General features: G+C 48.4%; 1 protein-coding gene across 1 annotated transcript in view; it reads left to right on the top strand.

Annotated features, from left to right (window-relative positions):
* Positions 1 to 13622, top strand: part of NPC1L1 (NPC1 like intracellular cholesterol transporter 1) — a 91495-nt gene that overhangs the window by 20531 nt on the left and 57342 nt on the right. Inside the window, exons 4-6 of the mRNA XM_063931910.1 lie at positions 9044 to 9144; positions 11833 to 12005; positions 13065 to 13193. Coding sequence (XP_063787980.1) covers positions 9044 to 9144; positions 11833 to 12005; positions 13065 to 13193 — 403 coding nt within the window. The remainder of the gene's footprint in view (positions 1 to 9043; positions 9145 to 11832; positions 12006 to 13064; positions 13194 to 13622) is intronic.

The following is a 13622-nucleotide window of genomic DNA, read 5'->3' as shown; positions in this document are numbered from 1 at the left end:
CTTCATTTCGTGGCTGGGTAGGTTCATAGCAGTTAAAATGAATATAGTCCCCAAATGGCTCTACCCTTTTTCAGGCCCTCCCTGTGGCTGTCCCTGCCTCCTTCCTTCGTATTATTCAGCGAGCTCTTGTTCGTTTTATCTGGAATTACAGCCCCCCCCCCCCCCCCCCCCGCATCGCTGCCAACACCCTGAAAAGACGACTTCCGCTGGCGGTAGGGGTCTTCCCGATATCTAACTCTACTCCCATTTCTCCCATATTGTCACCTCTTATGCTCTTTCTGGATCCGTCTCCTGGTTGGATATCGAATCAGCCTATGTTAACCTTCCCGACCTGACCCCCTTGTGGGGTTTGTCCTCTACCTCCCGGCCCCCGACGTCCAAACTACTCCCCACCATTAAAATTAATCTTAAAATTTGGGACTCTCACTCTCTGAAGATGGGCCTTAGCACCACTCCCTCACCCTTGACCCCTATATGGCAGAGCCCTCTGTTTCCTCCTGGATTTTCGATTACGAGGTTCCATGCATGGACACAGTTGGGCTTTAAATTCCCTATTGATTTTGCCGATCGAGGCCAATGGTTGTCCCTATCGGATCTCCAACAGAAGACCCCTTCGCACACGCTTAATCCCTTTCAATTCCTACAAATTCACCACTTTTTAGGTTCCTTGCCCTCCTCTGCTTTGCTCCGTGACCTTACCCCCTTTGAAAGTCTATGTATAAACTCCCACCTCCCCAAAGGTTTAATATCCCAACTTTACTCCCTCCTACTAGATTCTTCCCTTCCCTCTTCCTGGTCCCACGAACTCGCTTGGGAGCGTGATCTTGGGTCCCCCCCGGAGAGCGAGGACTGGGAAGACATGAGACTGGGGATAGCTAAAAGCTCTATTGCCACTGCTTTCAAACAGACGGCTTACAAGATTTACTATCGCTGGCACTATACCCCTGATAGACTCAGTAAACTCTTCCCATCTTCCTCCCCTAACTGCTGGAGGAACTGTGGATGTAGAGGCACTATGCTTCATATATGGTGGACCTGCCCAATCATTGTTCCCTTCTGGAACCTAGTTCATTCCCTCCTGAACTCCCTTCTAGAATCTCCTGTGTTGAAAGACCCCTGGATCTTTTTGCTGTGTTACCCTCCCCCGACCCCCGATAAATTCTCCAAAAAATTGACTACACAAATTCTAACTGCGGCAAAATCGTTGATTGCTCTCAATTGGAAAAATCCTTCTCCCCCCTCTCTCCCTTCCCTTAAAGCCAAAATCTGGCATATTGCATCAAACGTGCGTCACGTTTTTGAGCTCCATCTGCAGACCCATGGGCGTCACCCACTGCTTCTTCTCCATCCTTTTTTTTTCTTCTCTTCTTCCCTTTGCCCTTCTTTCTTAATCTAACTGTTCTCAAAAGACTTACTGTGATTTGATTACACCGTGGTCCACCCCTTCTTTCTCCCCCTCCCCCCCTACATTTGATACTTTATTGCCAATGTTTCTTTTTTGATTGTTCTTGTTCCTTATTCTAAAAATATGGTTTTTGCTGGACGTTGGTTTTTTGACCGCTTGTCCTTTTTTTTATTGTATTGTTAACCACTTTGTTTGACCATGCAAAAGTAAAAAAAAAAAAAAAATAAATGATACAGAGCTGCTGATTGGTTGATGGGGTAACTTCTCCACTGGCTCACTTTTCCACTCTTATCACTGCTTAGTAAATGTCCCCCTAAATATTTAACCCTCAATTGATGGAAATTCAGTCTGCTGCTTTGTCCTTCTTTAGGGGCGTAACCAGAACTTTTTGGCCCTCATAGCAATGCTTCTTGTAATACACCTCTTTGCAGCAGTTAATAATGTTATACCCCATAATAGTGCCCCAATACAACTTTCTGAACCATATTAGTGCCCTAGTTAATATTATGCCCCATAGCAGTGCCCTAGTTTATTTTATAAACCATCGTAGTTCCCTAGTTTACATGATGTCACACTGTGGGGCTGCCAGTACACTATGACATCATCGCGCACCGCACAGCATAGTGGCACAGACACTAGGGGTCATAATTGACCTCTAGTGTCTATGCTGTTCTATGGGAGAGACGTAATAACGTCTCTCCCATAGATCGAGGAGAGGAGAGAAGAAGAGCGGCGCCGGCGGAGGAGGTCTGCAGCGGTCTGGATCAGGAACGGGGATGGTAAGTATACTTTTTTTTATTTTATTTTTTCTTTCAGCGTTGCTACAGGGGGCATAAATGGGGGCGTAACTGACCACGCCCCCATTTGAAGCCACGCCCCTATACTTTGCCCGGGGCGCCACAAGGCCAAGTACCGGCCCTGTGTCTGGAGAAACGGGGGAGTGGCTGGCCGAACGCAGGGCGTGTTTGTGACGTCAAACCAGGAAATAAACGGACTGAGGTGATCGCAATCTAGGAGTAGGTCTGGAGCTACTCAGAAACTGCTCAAAAATATTTAGTAGCAGTTCTGCTAATCTTTCGTTCGCAATTCTGCTAAGCTAAGATACATTCCCAGAGGGCGGCGGCCTAGCGTGTGCAATGCTGCTAAAAGCAGCTAACGAGCGAACAACTCGGAATGACCACCATAATCACATGTCAGATGCAGATCATTTTTTTAAATTAGTTGAGTAGTGTTATTAAACCTACCAACCTGGTTTAAGCCAAGGGTTCTCAACTCCAGTTCTCAAGGACAACCGGCAGGTCATGTTTTGTGGATTTCTTTAAAAAGCACAAATATGAGTTAATCGAATTTGCTGTGTGGGTAATTATCCCACCTACTTCCATAGCCAGAAATCCTCAAAACATGACCTGTTGGGGGAAACTTCAGGCAGTGCCAGATTAAGGTCCACATAGGCCTGGAGCTGAAATTTACAAAGGGCCTATTGTGTGCCGCCACCGTGTGATCGACGCACAGAAGTTCTCCCTGTGTGTCCAGGGTGGTGTGGTGGCATACTACATCACTGCACTACAGTACCTCCCCACATTACATATCTTCACTATACATATCTGCACTATAGCACTCCTACATCTCTGCACAACATGCCTGCACTATATCACTTCGCTACCCCCCCACCCTACATCCCAGCACTATACATACCCAAACTACCTCCCAACACTACACCCCTATACTATATCCCTGAACCTCCTTCCTATACTACATTTCATCCCTATACTACATTTCATCACTATACCACTACGCTACCTCAGTGCCGTAACTAGGCATTTTAGCGCTGTGTGCAAGAAACGACAGTGGCGCCCCTCACCCCTAAGGAAGACAGGGGCAGTGCGCGCCGCAGGCGCGCCCAAAAATTATGGGGGCGTGGCTTCACGGGGAAGGGGCGTGGCCACAAAATAATAGCAATTCATACTACGGTGCACAGTAGTCTACATTATTCAAATTACGCTGCACAGTAGCGCCACTACACCAGGTAGAGCCCCTTTTATACATTACAGCAGACAGCGTCCCCCTTTTTACACATTACAGCAGCCAGGCCCCCTTTTTACACATTGCTGCAGCCAGGACCCCTTTTTACACATTGCGGCAGCCAGGCCCCCTCTTTACACATTCTGGCAGCCAGTCCCCCTTTTTACACATTGCGGCAGCCAGGCCCCCTCTTTACACATTGCGGCAGCCAGTCCCCCTTTTTACACATTGCTGCAGCCAGGACCCCTTTTTACACATTGCTGCAGCCAGGTCCCCTTTTTACACATTGCGGCAGCCAGGCCCCCTCTTTACACATTGCGGCAGCCAGTCCCCCTTTTTACACATGCGGCAGCCAGTCCCCCTTTTTACACATTGCGACAGCCAGTCCCCCTTTTTACACATTGCGGCAGCCAGGCCCCCTTTTTACACATTGCGGCAGACGGTGTCCCCCTGAGAGAGAGAGAGAGAGAGACATACTTACCATCTCCCTGCTGGCAGTCAGGCTCCTCGTGCAGCTCCCTCGGTGCAGGCAGTGAGGTGAGAAGGAGGAGGAGGGAGGGGGAGCAGGGAGCCGCATCAGCGCTATGTCATTGGTAGTAAGAGCCGCTGCAGCATCCCCCTCTCCTTCCGTATTGGCTGCCCGGCGCTGCTGTGGATGCTGGGATGAAGGAACCGCATCCCAGCATCCACAGCAGCGCCGGGCAGCCAATACAGAAGGAGAGGGGGATGCTGCAGCGGTGCTTACTACCAATGAAATAGCGCTGCTGCGGCTCCCTGCTCCCCCTCCCTCCTCCTCCTTCTCCGCTGCCCGGCGCTGGTCTCTTCGCCCTCCACAGCGCGGCGCACACAGCAGAGACGGCATGTAATGAGTCAATTTGACTCATTACATGCCGCTGGCCGTGCGCCCTCAGGGCAACTGCGCTGTGTGCCAAGCCCACTTGGCACACACGTAGTTACGGCCCTGCGCTACCTCCCCACACTACATCTCTGCACCATATCACTGCACTACCACCCCACACTACATCACCCTGCTACATCCTCACACTACATCTCTGCACCATATCACTGCACTACCACCCCGCACTACATCACCCTGCTACATCCTCACACTACATCTCTGCACCATATCACTGCACTACCAACCCACACTACATCACTACGCTACCTCCTCACACTACATCTCCACACTACAGTATATCACTGCACTACTTACCCATACTACACCTCCGCACTATATCACTGCACTTACCACCCCACACTACACCTCAACACTATACTACACTACCTCCCCGCACTACATCACTATGCTACCTTCCCACACTACATCTCAGCACTATGGGGTCTATTTACTAAGCCTGGGATGGAGATAAAGTCGACGGAGATAACGTCTCAGCTAATCGGCTCCTAACTGTCATTTCACAGGCTGGGTTTGAAAAATTACAGTTAGTAGCTAATTGGCTGGTACTTTATCTCCATCCAAGGCTTAGTAAATAGACCCCTATATCTCAGCACTAACTCTCCACACTGCATCACTACACTCTCTCCCTCACACTGCATAATTGCACTACTTCACCACAATACATCACTATACACAACACTCTACTGCCTCCCCACAAAATTTTTATTTTTATCTTTGCTCTGGTCTTTGCGTGCAGAGCAGCTCTGGAGGAGAAGTTTAAACCCCTTTCACATCGCACAAATAACCCGGTATCGACACGGCATATTGCCGTGTCGACCCGGGTCAGTGTGCGATGTGAAAGCACACTGGCTGAATTAGCGGGTCGCCTGACCCGGTAATTCAACCCGGTAAAAAAGAAGGGTTTTACCCGGGTTGATTACCGGGTCAGGTGCGGTGTGAATGGGAGCCGTGTCGATGCGACACGGCTCCCATTCACAAGATAGGGAGAGGCGGCGCAGGAGATGAGCTCATCTCCCGGCGCCGCCTCCACCTCCGCCCCTGCTGCGCGCTACGTTGTTATGGCAACCGACCCGGTATATTGCCGGGTCGGAAAGCCTGCAACGGAGCGCAAATGCCGGATCCCACCAGGTAAGTACACGTTTGTCTTACCGGGTAGGATCCAGCATTTGCAGTCTGAATGCAGCATTACAGTGACGCAGTCCAGGTAGCATAAGGGGTAAGAAGGGGTGGGCCCCTGAGGATGGGGATGGGAGGGACTACTTTGGGTGTCTGCTTACTCACTACAGTGCATCAGCCCATGGGTGGCTGACTTTTAAGCCCCATACACACTAAACAATATGACCAATGAACGATATTGGTGAATGATTTCCCTTCAGCTTCCAGGCATACTTGATAAAAGACATTGAGCATACACACTGAATGATTTTTCAAACGATATGAACGTTGAACGATATTGCTAGCATCGTCTGGGACACTAATGGTGGCTAATTTAAATAATGGGCTGGCATTACAGAGTGGCTATTATGATGAATATCGTTCATATTGTCCATCGCTCATCGTTCACCGCGTACACACTGAACGATATACACTTTTACGTGCAAGATATAGGCAAAATTGAGCTGCAAGTTCAGAAGACTGAAACCCTAGCTGATGAAGGGCGGGGGCGCGCATCGGTCATTGGATACACACTGGACTATATTGTGAACAATATCGCTCATAAAGCTCACAAGGACTGATATAGTTCACAATATCTTCTAGTGTGTATGGGCCTTTAGGCATGTGCACATGCCTATTCTCAATTCCCAATCTATGCCAGCCTCCTGGGGGCCCAGGGCCACTGATGACTGTCACTCTGTGCCCATGCAAAGTGACTGATCAATCAGCCTTTTTGTTGAGCAGCTCCCAAAATTTCCCCAACAATAAAAACAGTGCTCTGTACCTGCTGGATACTGTGTTGGGTACAGTGCGGCATATATTGGGACACACAGTTAAATATTGAGTCAGTTACAGTGTGGGTCACACAGTGTGAGTCAGGTACAGTGCAGGACGGATGCAGTGCAGGTTAAAGAGCGGGTCGGATACATTGCAGTAAGCAGAGCCGGCGCTTCCATTAGGCAGCTGCCTATTGGCGTCAGCACATGAAGGACGGCTCTGCGTGCACCAAAATAAAAATAAAAAGTAGTGAGGCACTCGCTCTCTAGTCACTTGCAGGAGCTGTTCCCTTCTCCCCCTGCTGCGTCGCTCGCCCCCCTTCCCCATGAACAGGGGTGGCACCTTCACTCAGGGCAGAAGGGGCTTCCCCCAACACTGGCGACCCATCCCCAGCATGTCCTGACTGGCGGCGGCGATGTGGGCTGATTATCCTGTGGATCTGCACGCTGCTGTCTCCCTGCACGGTGCTTGTAGTAGAGGCACTGCGGACATGTTGCCCGAACAAGAGCACCTCTACCTGCTCTACCGAGCCCTGACGCCGGCACCAGGAAACAGACCAAGGTGAGTGAGCGGGAGACGGGAGAGCAGAAGGGGAGAGAGGAGGAGGCAGGCTGTTTCACTAGGAGGCTTCCCCTGTGTCCGGCTCCTACCTCTCTCTGTCCTGACAGAGGCCCACGTTTTAGAGATCCCGTTTGCTATCACCGCTGATACGCCTGACACTGGCTCCTAACCCTGTGCGTTAAAACTGTGGAGTGCGGATTGCACCCAGTGACTTTGTGCTGCCCTGTGCAAGGTGTCCATCGACGTCCCAAGTCACTGTGTGTCCCATAATTATAGGTACCGCCAGCCTAACCCTCTCCTCCACTTCTACAGCCTTTCTCCAACCTCCCCCCATTGCCTACCCTAACCTCCCCTCCCGCATCCTATACCTAACCCTTCCCTCCCCGCAGCCTAACCCCAACCTCCCCTCCCCGCAGCCTAACCCTAACCCTTCCCTCCCCGCAGCCTAACCCTAACCTCCCCTCCCTGCAGCCTAACCCTAACCTCCCCTCCCGCAGCCTATTCCTAACCCTTCCCACCCCACAGCCTAAACCTAACCTCCCCTCCCCGCAGCCTAAACCCTAACCTCCCCTCCCCACAACCTAACCCTAACATCCCCTCCCTGCAGCCTAACCCTAACCTTCCCTCCCTGCAGCCTAACCCTAACCTCCCCTCACCGCAGCCTAACCCTAACCTCCCCTCATCGCAACCTAACCCTAACGTCCCCTCCCTGCAGCCTAACTGTAACCTCCCCAAGTGCTTGTCCCTAACCTCTTTCCCTGCAGCCTAACCTCCCCTCCCCTCCCATAGCCTAAATGGCCCAGTCCAGCATTAGGTAGAGGAAGAAGATCGCCACGCAGAAAGCACTGCCGAGCACCGTGATCTGCCGGCTCAGCTTCACGCACCTTGTCAGCACCAGCACAGCTCTGCTGACACCGCAGCCCGGGTCACACTGACAAGCTCTCCCGAACGTGCACATAGTAACACTTGATATAAATTGTAAAGCGGCGCAGTGTGCGATGGTGAGCAGAGAGGGGAGGCTGTAGGTCTCAGGCGCCGATTGGATGAGATCTCTGCTAGCGGTGACAGACACAGAGAAATGTTACTGACTGCACAGCATATCCTGCAGCACCTGCACAGTTTTAAAAACAGGGTCACAAAATGCCTGTAGTGCATGTTTTGTGATTACTGAATCTCTCACATCACATGCTTGCCTTCCTTTCTAATCTCTTACATAGAGTATTTATCTTTATTTACTTACTTTTCTAACATACCTTAATCACTTACTTTACTGTCTGTCTGTCCATTACTCTTCTTTACCTGTACTCATGTCTTACCTACATTCCTTCTTTATTCTCCCTCCCTTGCTACTTCTTTCCTGCCTCGGTATTGCATGTGACAACAAGACTGCAGCAGTGCTGGCCCCACCCCTTCCACGATGTCATGAAGTGGGCGGGGCTTGCAGTACGAGGAGGAAGTGCTGCATAGCCCTAAACCCAGCCACTGTGAGAACGGAGAAACAGCACGGGCTGCAGCATCAGTTGTACAGGCTGTGCTGGGTGCTGTTACCAAACGCTGCCTGATCGGAGCTATGCTCCGATCGCGGCAGCAATCCAGTTTAAAGGTGGGTGCAGGCCACTGTGGGGACAAAGCAATGCAGACAGTGTTTCTTTCCTGTAAACACTGGCTGCTTTGCAGGGAAGCCTGTGGGCCTTTTTTCAATGGGGGGCCTGGAGCTGCAGCTCCATCCGCCCCATTGTTAATCCGGCCCTGACTTCAGGGTTATATTTTATTGGTTTAGTTATTAGAATAGGTACTGCAAACAAATATAGACACAAATTATAAAACTTTGCTTGCAATAGTCGCAAAGAGTATATGTGCAGTAGGTGCTAAATGTGAGCTACCGCCACACTTACTTTCTCTCCCACAAGTTACGTGGAGACTTCCAATTTTTCAGGTAGTCCCACAAACCCCCGGAAGAATGGCTGGATCTCTGGCATCCCACCCACTTCCTAGTGCAGGAGGCAGGATGGGGAAATAATACATGGAATTATGGCTCCATATGGAGGGGGCAGGGATTAGTTATGCAAAATTGCATAATTTTAGCCCCGCCCTTTCCTCGCAGATCCATGAATAGTGACATTTTTGCTGACATCAGAGTTTTAAATCATTGCACAACTCCCAGTCTAATTCAGCCACTAATCTCAGTGAATAATATTTTGCAGCACCCCACTGTCATTTAAGGACATCACAGACTTGGAACTGAGCTGCATGGCGGATTATGGTGCCCCGGTCTTCCCCTTCCTTGCTGTGGGAGGGTATAAAGGTAAGAAATGCCTGTCATTCCATACTAATGTATTATAATACTCTCTTCTATCCTATATACACACACACATCAGTGAAGGAGCTATGGGGGTAATTCAGACCTGATCGCTTTTGTGCGAATTCGCAAGGCGGACGATTATCGAACGACTGCGCATGCATACGGATCGTAATGCACACGCGCGAGGCCAAACTGCTAAATAAATCAGTGTCTTTTTTGATCAGTAGGCGAACGCAGGTTGATTGACAGGAAGTGGATGTTTGCGGGTGGTAACTGGCAGTTTTCTGGGAGTGTCAGGAAAAACACAGGCGTTCCCAAGCGTTTGTAGGGAGGATGTATAATGGGGGTCATTCTGACCTGATCGCAGGATTTTTTGCTGCGCTGCGATCAGGTCAGTACTGCGCATGCGTATCCACCGCAATGCACAGGCGCGTCGTATGGGTACAAAGATGATTGTTGCTGAGCGATAGATTTAACGAAGAATCCATTCGCACTGCCGATCACAAGGAGATTGACAGGAAAAGGGCGTTTGTGGGTGTCAACTGACCATTTTCTGGGAGTGTTTGGAAAAACGCAGGCGTGTCCAAGCGTTTGCAGGGCGTGTGTCTGACGTCAATTCTGGGCCCAGACAGGCTGAAGTGATCGCAGCGGCTGAGTAAGTTCTGAGCAACTCAGAAACTGCACAAAACATTTTTGTACCGCTCGGCTGCACAGGCATTCGCACACTTGCAAAGCAAACATACACTCCCCTATAGGCGCCAACTATCTGTTTCGCAGCGCTGCAAAAAATAGCTAGCGAGCGATCAACTCGGAATGACTCCCAATGTCAGCTCTGGCCCGATCAGCCTGTTTCTATCGCACTGTAGGAGTACGTTCTGGGCTACGCACAGACTGCACAGACAAAAACATTTGACGGTGAGTGAGTTGCGAACGGATTTGCAGCTGACCAGCATTTGCAAAGCTTTTTGCAGGGCGTATGCAGACTAGCATGGGGCGGAATTTCACTCTGTCTGGGCGGCAACTATCCGATTGCAAACCTCTGCAAATTCACAGAGGTACGATCAGGTCTGAATTAGGCCCATATTAAGAGAGGACAGCATTTAGTGATCTGTCCCAATACCTACTATATTATCGCTTACTCAGGATTATTCCGTGAATAAAGCATTTTTTGTATGTTTATCTAGATTTAAAATGTATTGTAAGGGTTGGCTAGCCGTCTTATGCATGTCCCATTACCCTTCTGGACCAAGGGACATTTATTTGTAAATTGTGTTGACAAGGAATATGATTTATTTCAGCAGTAATGCAAAGTCATCCTTATTGCTGGAAAAAAACATGGGCCTTCTAAGAATTAGGTTCCTTTGGGGATTTGTAGCCATATATTCATATAATCCAGTAGTGTAGTATATTTTTGTTCATACAGTATATGACACAGAGCTGCTCTCTTCCAGGAAGGATGTGGCAACAAGATGATTGACAGCGGCGGGGGTTCGCAGGGCAGTGAAGTGGCAATGGGGGAGGGGTGGCGGGCAGAAGGGGGCAGACTGGGAGAGTTTTCGGGACGGCTGCGTGATGTCACCTGCAGCCACTCCGATTAAGAAAATGGCCACATTACATTGCAGACGCATCAAGAGGCGTCCTGTCACACATGCTGGGAGGCTTTGTCCTGTGCTGGGTGGCCCCACCATGTGAGGAGATGGGCGCAGATCTGACTGCGTATGCAGCGATCTGCATCCATCTCTGAATCAGCCCCATTGTTCCCCATAGTTCCCCACCATCCCGATTCTGCGGGAGAGTCCTGTTTGAAGCTCTTATTTCCCACTGCTCTGCATTATAAATCAAATCTCCCAATTCTGTGGATTCTTTACTGCAGCCAGGAGACCACCAAGGAGTTTCTGGGCAAGGACAGTGATTTGTGTAGTCACTAGTATGACTTCTGTCCAGACTCATCAGCCTCTACTTTTGACTCTCAGCAAATCCTTGTGAGCTCTTCTACCCCCCCCCCCCCCCACACACACACACACACACACTCACACACACACACACACACACACACACACACACACACACACACACTCTCCCCCAACATCATTAAATAAGAATTCACATAAGGTCAAATTGCAATTTTGAATTTATTGCATAGGCATCACCTTCATCATGCATATTGTGAGGAGTGAGAAGAAAATAAATATCATAATGAATAGTTGCAGACAAGAAATCCAGTTTTGCAGGCAGCAATGTAGTACCAATAATTGCAAAATTTCCAAAAATATATTGCTGCTAATGTTATCCAGAAATATATCACAACAACTATTTAACAATACTCTCATATGTGCAGCATGACAGATCCCTCAGTGGCACGCCACACTTCACACAGTGCATTCTGGTACCAACTATAAGCTCCCTGAAACTAGTTTTCAAAAGTAGGCAAGTATGCATCTGTATTTCTCAGCTGCCAGTCATGTGTGCAGTACATAAGCAAAGCTTTCTGGTGTGCTGTATATTATGTTCTTTTGAATAACTAGCAGAAAAATGTTGCTCCACATAGGCCTGTTAGGTAGCATTATACCCCTGTGCAATCATACAAAAAATAAATGTCAGCTGAAATTATATAAAGACCGACAGCATACATGGCGCCTCCCTTCTGCTGCGCTGACAACATACCTCCATCCACTTTCTATATCTCCACAGACAAAAGTTACTCTGAATCAGAAGCCCTGATTGTGACCTTTTCTCTGAACAATTTTGCCCGTTCTGACTCCCGGTTTGACTATGCATTGCTATGGGAACAAAAATTCCTTGATATCATAAAAGAGCATCGAGAAAACCCGAAGAGTAACCTTAGCATCGCATATATGGCAGAGGTAAGTAAGATATATATATATATATATATATATATATATATATATATATAGCATACATACGGCGGCACTCCAATAAATCACGCTCACACCGGCAAGTGCTTCAACGTTTTTGAGGGTTTATTCCCTCGTCATCAGGATAACGAGGGAATAAACCCTCGAAACGTTGAAGCACTTGCCGGTGTGAGCGTGATTTATTGGAGTGCCGCCGTATGTATGCTATTGTTGGAGTTCCCTGCACAGGACCCTAACGGAAGGCACCATTTGTGTTATACTTACTGGGAGTGCTGTCTATTCGGAAACACACGCACATATATATATGTGTGTGAAGTATATATATATATATATATATTTATTTATTTTTTGCTGTTTTCTATCGAGGTGCCTTGCCTTTTTTTTCCTACATATGCCGAGATGTATCAAAGCTTAGGGGTAAGTGTATGAACGGGCGATACTCGCTTGAGTAGTGAGATCCCGCACATGCGCAAAGAGAGCCAGTCAGGAAGGAGACACATCTGTGAGCTCAGGGGGACATCGCCGGAAGGGGGAAACTTTCGCTCCCCCACTTCGGCAGACAAGATGTTAATACATCTTGCCGATGTCCTTTCCCGCTTCGCCTTGGTAATGAGGCAAAGCAGGAAGTGTTATAGCGGGATGATGCACGCTGCTATAATACATTTACCTGCTAGAGAGAGATTAAGGGAAGATAAAGTACCAGCCAATCAGCTTCTAGCTGCCATTTTCTAGGCTTCAAAAATGATTATATATAGGCTTTGAAAACGACAGGACCTGATTGCTTGGTACTTTATCTCTCTACACTGTATCTCTCCAAGTTTTGATACATCTCCCCCTAGTCCCTGTTTGGGTTATTATGCCCTGTTCGCATCCTGTCTCTCTTCAGCTTTGCTTTCTCTTTTTTTTTTTTTTTTTCCTTTCTGGGTTGTCCGTCCCTGTTTTACTTTTTCTTTTTGTTAAAGTTTACCTCTACCTACCATCCCCTGTTAAAATCATGCTGTTCCTCTTTCGACTATACTCTGGTTTCTAAGTGTGGCTTTTCAACAGCGATCTTTGGAGGATGAGATCAGTCGAACCACCACCGAAGACATTCCCATCTTTGCCATCAGTTACGTGGTGATCTTCCTGTATATAGCACTGGCCCTGGGGGAATACAGCAGCTGCCGGAGGGTGCTGGTGAGTGTTGCCAATTTAGCTAACCACAGGACTACTGGTAGTAGCCATGTACAGCAGTGTCCTGTCTTGGGACTAATATTTGTTCATTTTAATTTTTTTGAAGTTGTTGTTAAATGGTCTGCATCACTGTTTAGATATGTTACAAACTCATGAGAGGACCTAGGTAAATTGTGGATAAGTATAAGATTATGTGGCAGATGTATCAAGAAAGATAAAGTGAAGAGGTTGCCCAAAGCCACATATCAGCTACTAGCTGTCAAATATCTAAAACAGTCTGCAAAATTACAGAAGTGATTGACTACTTTGGGCAGCTAGTCCACTTTATCTCTCTCCTATGCTTGACACATCTTCCCCGCTGAGTACTAATTATTAGAGATGAGCGGGTTCGGTTTCTCTGAATCCGAACCCGCCAGAACTTCATGTTTTTTT

Source organism: Pseudophryne corroboree, chromosome 6 (genome assembly GCF_028390025.1).
Source record: "Pseudophryne corroboree isolate aPseCor3 chromosome 6, aPseCor3.hap2, whole genome shotgun sequence".
In the NCBI taxonomy this organism is placed as follows: Eukaryota; Metazoa; Chordata; class Amphibia; order Anura; family Myobatrachidae; genus Pseudophryne; species Pseudophryne corroboree.
This window is presented reverse-complemented; position numbering and strand designations above follow the sequence as displayed.